The following is an 8621-nucleotide window of genomic DNA, read 5'->3' as shown; positions in this document are numbered from 1 at the left end:
GTAGCACAAACGTTTGACACCAATTTTGTCTAACTTGAAGAAGGTGGGGGGGCCAACTTCACTCAGGTCCACGGAACTGATTGTGAAGGCCTCCAGGCAGATTTCTTTGACCCTGGCAACAAATAGCGGCTGAAATGTGATTGGTTAAATGCTTAAATATGAAAATACACGTCTGGAAGCAGCCAGGGGGCTAGCAATGAAAGGAAGCGGACAGACCATTTGGAATTATTTAATAGTATTCATGGACAAAATATAATTAACATCAGTCTGTGATTCAGATATTTTTAGGCCAGCAGAGAAGGCCTTGCAGGCCCTGACGGCCCACCACTGTCTTATCATCCATACCTACAGACGTTTTTTGTAATCAGTATAACTTTAAATAATAATATTTAAAGTAAGCTTCATTAACATGCATCCCAGCAGTGTTTTTGCATTGCTAGTATAAGTAGAGGGTATAGGTTGGAGTCACAGCTGATGGTCAGGATGATTATCTTTCTCACAGCAAACGCACGTGTCCCTTAGTATATTAGTATTTATATTTGTATCATTCTAAATGACGGTTTATTAGACAGCAATGGGTAAATTGTTCAAAAGGTTGCTTTCCTTCACTCTGTGGTAGCCTGCCTGATAACTTTCTCAGGATGCGGCAAACCAGATTATGTCACATGGGAGGTTCCTGTCAAGATGTTTGACGGAAACAGCGCGTCCTTTAGTCAGAATATATAATTATTGTAGAATGCGGTGCCTGTCTTGAAATATGCAAAAGTTTGTACATTTCTATTTCTCAAAGATTTAGTGTCTTTAATATATTACATTTGTAAATAAATAAATGTGAGTTTTTCTTTTTTCCGTCGTTCGTCAACAAATTGAACAACGGCTAAAATTTGAAATGAAGATTTTTTATTTTGAATAAATACTTTATTCTTTATTTTTAATTATTATTATTTATCTCTGAATCCGATGAGAAAATCTAATTTCCTAAACTTACACGGGCATTTGAAGCAATTTTTCTATTTGATTGTCAATACAGCTGTGTAGTTCTTGGAACTGACCGCAAGATGGAGCCGAAACTTAAACTAGCCACTGCGTCCTGCCCCTCCACCTCCACCTCGGCCAGTCTCACTCATATGCTGACCGGTGTGGCCCATGCACCGAGGCTGGGCGAAACGGGGAGCAAAGGGTTATCAAAGTTAAACGCCCGGCTAGACGAGTGTTTAAAATACTAAATGTCTTCGCAGGTGAATTAACCAATCAGAGAATAAAACACCTTACACTCATCCAATCACAGCCTACTTCCTGCAATACGGACGTTGTCCAAAGATGGCTGCTGCAGTAACAGTGAAGGAGAAAAGTCCATTAGTGTTTGAGAGAACAAAATAACTTTGGAAGGATATCAACAGCTGCTTAAAAGACACATAAGGTGAGTCCGCACAGAAAAATGTTGTACGCGGATCCAATTCATTTATACACCGCAAATTACGTAGGTGTTGTTGCTGATGGGTGGACGCCTGTCTGCAGCATCTGTTGACAAGAAGGAACAAATATCTCTTCAGTCGTGTTATTAATTTAATCGGTGTGTATTAGAGAACATGTCCAAAAAGCAAAGCTTCGGCTCTGGTTTCTCGCTAGCTGTTGTTAGCGCCGCTTTAGATCGCTTTCAGTCGACGGTTCGAGACTATTGTTCATTTGGCCCAACGTTGTAAACTGAAGGCTATATTTTAACTGTATTAAATATACAAATGATTGCTGATTGAGCAGACATTCAAACTGTTGCGTCGTTACATTTTTACACTCGTAAGGTTCTTGAACGCAGAATAATCCTCATTATTCACCAGTTATTGGTTCAATGTAAATGATTTCTGACCACATTCATCGTGGGCATCAATGTCATTGATTTGAACTTTAACTGAATCGTTCTTTTGTCAATGTGAAAGAATTTGGTAAGAAACATACAAACAAAATAGCTTGAAATTGTTGATACATACAAGATAAAATACACACAGCTCAACAGATAATTGTAATCATCTGGTGATTATGGAACACCTACAACAAATCCAGACTCATGCACCTTATGTTTTTGATCAACTTTGTCAATAATAATAAAAATGTCACATTTGTGAACGGTTCATATAAATCATTAGAAGCCCCATGTTTTCTAGACATTCTGTGTCCATGATGAGGGTGTGTAAACTTCTGACCACAACTGTTACTAATGGTCTTAGTCTTATGGTTACACAGTTCAATAACTGACTAATAATTCCAGAAATTGATTCTAGAAAAATGTGAGATTGTGACTTGGTGAATGCTTAGAAACCCTGTATCAGATGGAACTCATTGGTTTTCCTTTGTTTTCATCTCTCCATCATGCAAATGATTCAAATGTTGCTGACAGAAGTATAATTATAATACCATCTTTATAGCTAGGAGCTGTAACATTCACAAGCCACAGTAAAAATGTGCAATTTAACAATTGATACCTTAAAAAATTCTGAAATTGTCCTCTCTATGCTCTTTAAATGTTCATCCTCACCCTTTAGTTTATTATATTCAGTCCCTCTGTGGTGAGGACAAGCCATAGACTCTAGACACACAGTGATGGAAAAGTTAATCTTTCTCAGTTTCAACTTAACTGTTTATATCATAAGTTGATATGTTATATAGTATACAGAAGCTGCTGATAAACATTTACTGATTGACTTTATGGGTGTTGTCGTGGGTTGTTTTCCCTGGTGTTTTGGTTATTGAAGCAAGGAGAAACTACGATGCCCAAGGTGGTTTGGAAAAAGTGATTCAGTATTTGAGATGCAGTATCAGAATTCTAAAGGAGCCTGATGGACAGGAACACAGACGTTTCTGCAGCATTCGCTCCTCCAGTCGTTGACTCCACAATCCCTAAAACATCCCCCTCCTTCACTTTTTGTCATATGTAAATGTTTTGGATTTTAGCATGAGCCTGAGCTAGCCTGAGTGAACGTAGTTTTCAAACCATAACAATAAGTAAAACCTAGTTAGGATCATATCACTACATCTCAATCACATTTAAGCCTACACTTTGACTAGGCCACTAGAAAGCCTTCATTTTATTTCTTTTAGAAAATTCTGGTGCAATTCAGATCATTGTCCTGCTGCTTAAACCAAGTGAGACTGAGTTTGAAGTCAGAAAAGGACAGCTGGTTCTTCTTCTTCAGGAGTTTTTGATGGTGAACAGACTTTCTGGTAAATTAGTCGTCCAGGAACTACCACACTGACACACACTAGAACATTGACACACACCTTCCATTCCTTCTGTCCACAGAATGGTTAGAAGGTCGGGAACCACTGATTTAACCAACCTGACTTTCAGAGAGAACCAGAGAGTCGGCCATCTTTGAAGTGAACATTTTCAGTCATAAATAATTCTTCTCATTTGGACGGCCTGTTTGATTTTCAGATGGATCTGTCTCTCAGCTCTACAGTCTGCCTCCCCTCCTCTGTGACTGAGCATCATCAGCTGTTTGTCAGAACATGCTGCTGACTCAGTGGAGCTGGCTTTTTGTTCCACACAGAGCTGCTTATGTCAGTGGATCAGGTGGCTGTGGCTTCTGCACCTACATCTCATTTTCTCTTCAGCTGTAATGCTAACACGGGCTGGTCCTATTGCACTTTCACTAAAAAGGAAAATTCATACATAACAGTGAAAAAAAAGGACTCCTCATTTAAATATTTAGTTCTACCAAAATGAGAATTATAGGGAAACACAAAAAAGATAATTGCTTTGGAACTGAGTTTGGCCCCTGAGATCTGGTGTTGCCAGCTTTATTAGAAACAACCAGATGTGTGAGAAGTTCTTGCATGTTGAGTCTGTTTCAATAAGATCAAATTCTGGGCTTTGACTAGGCCCAGAACATTTTAATTTCTTAATTGTCAACTGGTTCTCGGTGAAATTATTGGCATGTTTTAGGTTAAAGAAAAGAAACAAAATGCAACTCCTAGTCCTGGGAATTAGGAATAAATTCAAAATGCTCAAGGATTTTAAAATGTGTTTAATTTGTACGTCTTTGCCTATTTGTGAGTTTATTTCATATTGCATTACATGTCCACTTGACCACCAAATGGCTTTTGAATAGTTCTTTGATTTTTTTTATTTATTTAAGAAAAAGGCCAGGCAGCTAAGCTAACCTAATACTGGTCATTTAAGTTCCAGAATTTTAGGCAAAACCTATTTTTGTTTTAACTGATAGAATTTGATACAGTATGGAACCTTGTAGTTTTATTGTTTGTTGTTTTATACAAATGTTTTGTTTTTTTTTACACACTGTTTCTCTTGTCAGTCCCATAATTTAAACTGACTTGAAAAATTTGTGTCTGAATTAAAAATAGTTTCTGAACTGAATCGAATCAGATAGCTAGAAATAAAAGACGTGTTTGTGCTTTAATGTGTTTGCATTATCTCTGTTCAGCTCTTTGGTCAGCTGCGCTATTTTGAGTGCTTATAAAAACGTTTCCTGACCAGACTGCCGGTGTTCATTCTCACTTCAACAGTCGGTGTCAAAAACCAGAGCCCATCTCCTGGTGGTAACCTGCAGGTGTTGCTGCGCTTTCCTGTCACTCTGGCAGAGGACGGTTTCCAGGTGGGAACTCCCAGCAGCACCACCCTGCCTCCGCCTGCTTTTCCTCGCCTCTGCATATGAGTGACCTGAAGGCGTCGGGAAGAAACGGCCCCGCTGTGGGCTCCCCACGTCTGGACGCGCTGCGGTGGCACTGAAGGCCTCTTGCCAGGCGTCGATGACAGCTTGAGAAGCAGAGCATGTGGAGTGGTCGGGGTCGGCATGGCGACGCAGGACAAGAAGCAGGTGAGTCTTGTTGCTGAATGTTGCTCAGGTTGTTTCCTGTAAAGGTGCAGGCTTTCTAGAGCGTAGAACTCCGAAACAAGAATCTGCAGCACGCATACATGCACCGTTACACCTCTAGTGAGAACCTGTCGTTGTCTGTTTTGATTTGATCTTATAAGACTTTATTAAATGGATAGAAATGAAAATAAATGAATAACTATTTAAAATCTCAGAGACAAATCAGTGACATTTATGTTTAGTAGAGCAGCACAATAAATCGTGAATACATCGTCATCTCGGTGTCAGTGTGTACAATAGTCATATCACACAGGGCTGCTTGGAATGCAGTAATTGTTGGCTAATGTATTTTACAAGTTCTGAAGTTGTATAACACAATATTTAGCCAGTAGGACAGAGGCTAACAGCAGCCAGAGCTCACACTGGGGTCACAAAGCAGGAAGCACAGATCATAAAGACAGTAAAGAAGAAAACGGGCATTTATCGTATATTTATCAATATTATCACCATCTGAAGATTTTTTTACACTGCAGCCCTGACCCTTAGTGATGATGTTAGTGTTAAACTGGTTGGTCCTCTGGATTTGAAGCAGATTTTGTTTCTGGAGTAGCATCACAATATACGGTTTTTATATCAGTCTTAATTATTGATTGGTTTTTTTGGGGGTAATGTGGCCTTTTCTGTTTTAACCACAGTTTCCTCTTGAGCTGTTGTGCATGAACTACTACTGTGCACGTTACTTAAGAGGTTGTTGCTAGGTAACCAAAGAGTTAGTTGATGAACTTTCTTATCTGGCCATGAGAGGTTGAGAGGCTAAAGCCTTTCCTCTGCCTCCATCCCCCAGAATGCTGTGCGATCCTGACCAGAGAATGCCTTTTGGGGCCGCGGCCCCCAGTTTGAGAAACCCTGTTCTATTAGAAGTATTTTCTATTGATAGAGTGGCACAAAGATTTCAGGTGGAGCTTCTGCAGCCTCCACTGCTCTCCCGTCCTCAGAGCAAGGAGAACTGCTTATTAACCACTGTTGTTGATGTTTACTATTGTCACATACTATGAGTTAGACTTGTATGGTTTGGTTAACAAGTGTTGAAGGCAGGAACAGAAAATGCTCAGCAATATATGCTTTACTGTACATTTCTCTTTAAAGGCAGATTTACTTCATATTTCCTCCACTGTCTGGTTAAAGAGAAATGATCTGTTAGCATGTAGTCAGGGTCAGGAGCTGCTTTGCCTCTGTTGGTCCTCCGGTCTGCTTCATGTATCCATGGAGGATTTTTGTTGATTCTTAGTTTCTCTGGGAAAGTTATTTCTGTCTTGGCTGCATAGGATGTTGGTCCTTTAATCTGAACTCAGGTTCAAGGAAATTGTCATATTTGGTAATGTGTGTGTGCGCGCGGGCGTGTGTGTGGATGTGTGCGTGCGTGTGTGTGTGTGTCAGTGGGGTGACAGATGGGAAATGTAGTTTCTCCCTGATGTGACTAACCAGGGTTTCTATGCAATCTGGAAAAGTCTGTAATGTTCCAGGTCTGGGTAGGGAAAATGGAAAAGTATTTATAATTTCAGATTTGTTTTCCTTGTCCATTGTCTTATCCAACCCCCCAAACCAAGTGACTCTAAGAAAATAATGCACACAATGGCACTTTGTTTACTTGAATTAAAGAAATAAACAAATGTCATTTTTAATTCAAATTTAACTGCAAACAGCATAATTATGGAGTGTGTGGAGTGATTTTTAGCAACACATGAAGATATTGATGAAACTAATTTCCCAGTCTTTTTTTTCTCTGCATCATTAAAGTGTCTCCATTTTCTGTCAGCATTTGTATTTCAGCAACTAAAAATAGAAGTGCAGTGTGTATTAAAGACTGAAGACGTGTTGAGTACCACATGTTCGAATTCATTTAGATAAATGAATTTGAGTCTGGCACTCAATATATGATGCTAAACTAAATATTACATCCAAGCAGTACCTTCCATTTATTTGATGGTATTGCTAACTGTGATATTGTGATTATGTTTGACTTGATGTGTTTTCAGGCTCTAATTTTATCCTTATACTGCGTCTTCCTGTTCTGATTTTAGTCTGTAGCTGGAACAGAAACAACATGCCCAGTTCTCTGTGTCTTTGTGAAATGGCTTCATTTTCCACAGACCTACATAATGACCTGAACACACATGCAGGTAAATCATGACTCATCCAGGATCAGGTCAGGGCTTCATCTGCTGACTAGACATTTCAGTTACTGGCTGCTTGGCTGGTGCATCACAACATCTTCGATTTTTCCATGGACAGAAACAGAAAGCTCTGCAAGATGGTGCTGTTTTTGATAGTAAATATTAAAGCTGAAATAATAAATCACATTAAGAGTGATCAATAGACTATTGAAAGAGTTGTCAACTAATTTAGTAATTGATTAATTGCTTATAAGGACTCGAAGAAATACCATTTTGTTGAAAGAACACACTCTGAGCAGTAATTAAGCCAAAACTGTACAAAAATATGCATTTTGTATTTAGAAATAAAACACCTTCTTTGTCTGTGAATCTGCTCTACTGAAAACATCCCAGGTGTCAGTTTTAGCTTCACCTGGTTCAGAGTCAGTAAACACATCAATAAATCTCCTCCTAAGCATGATTTGCTTTTCTGTTATTCATTGGTTAATCCCAAAAATAATCACCAGATCTGCCCAACACTGTGGCTGTTAAGTCAAGCAGAAAGGCTGAACTTTTCACATGTTGTTGTCAGAATATTTATTTTTTTAGCTGCAGATTCATCTTTTGCCAAATGATCAAGTGTTCACTGAAGGAATGCTGCTATTGCATTCTGGGCAATATAATGTTTATCTTCTTATTTAAAAGAGGAATTCGATTTTTTGTTTTTTGCATAAAAATGACTTCAGTTGTCAAAAGAAAACTCTGCAGAATGTGTCAATTTGTTTATCTGATTGCTAGAATAATCAATACAACAACAGGGCAGGCAGAGCATTATTTATCCTGATAAACTTAAAATGCCAATGAAGCAGGAATAACCTGTATCGAGAAAAAAAACCTGTTGCATTTAAACAACCTTTAAAAATCATGCTGATAAATACGTTGCCTTTGGTCTTGTTATGGTGTGTGTGAGCTCCTGCTCCTGTTGTGTTGGCAGGAGGCAGATGGTGTGACTCGTGGCCTTTCCACCAGCCAGGCTCTGGTGAAGCTCCGGGACCAGCTGAGCAGCCTGCTGGAGCAGCACCAGAGAGCCACACGGAGACGGGTTTCTTGGCTGGTATGATCACACTCATGGACAAAAAGGGTTTCAAACTCAATAAAGGAAAAACATCAGTCTGAGCATTTTTTTTATCCAACTGTTAAAACACAACACATGCTGGCAGATGTTTTAGGTTTTATCTTTTCCAACTTTTCTAGTAACAAACAGTTTCCATCCATTAAGTGCAAACTGGTTGTTCTGATGTTTGTACTGTTTTAGTTGTGGTTTGTAGCTCTGTGTCACAAACAGAATTTTGTGTTTACGTTCTTTTTGTTTCGAATTCTTTTAATAGGAACAATGGCAAAATAGCTTCATTTACCATGGCAACCGACAATCCTGTCTCCACTGGCCAGGCGGGGCTCTGACTCTTCTGGTGGTGGTGGGACTCCTCTGCTGCCATGGCAGCCAGCCGAAGGGCAGGTAGCCAAACTCTATTTAGCTCAACTATCCTGTCATGGACTATGAATGTAAAACGGATTTATAACATGTAAAGTAAAAGCACAATAATTAATGTGAACATTTCAAATCAACACTACCTTAAAC

The 8621-nt window shown here is 39.2% G+C and overlaps 1 protein-coding gene across 2 annotated transcripts in view; it reads left to right on the top strand.

Annotated features, from left to right (window-relative positions):
• Positions 1–1180: 1180 nt before the first annotated feature.
• Positions 1181–8621, top strand: part of tmem94 (transmembrane protein 94) — a 30483-nt gene continuing 23042 nt past the window's right edge. Inside the window, exons 1-4 of one of the 2 annotated variants that reach the window (XM_014473570.2) lie at positions 1181–1420; positions 4522–4832; positions 7977–8096; positions 8371–8498. In XM_014473570.2, the coding sequence (XP_014329056.1) occupies positions 4809–4832; positions 7977–8096; positions 8371–8498 (272 nt within the window). In that variant the 5' untranslated portion in view covers positions 1181–1420; positions 4522–4808. The remainder of the gene's footprint in view (positions 1421–4521; positions 4833–7976; positions 8097–8370; positions 8499–8621) is intronic. The other variant, XM_023340700.1, reaches the window with a different exon arrangement.

This window comes from Xiphophorus maculatus, chromosome 10, assembly GCF_002775205.1.
Source record: "Xiphophorus maculatus strain JP 163 A chromosome 10, X_maculatus-5.0-male, whole genome shotgun sequence".
In the NCBI taxonomy this organism is placed as follows: Eukaryota; Metazoa; Chordata; class Actinopteri; order Cyprinodontiformes; family Poeciliidae; genus Xiphophorus; species Xiphophorus maculatus.
The sequence above is the reverse complement of the archived record's forward strand: the minus strand, read 5'-3'. Positions and strand labels throughout refer to the sequence as shown.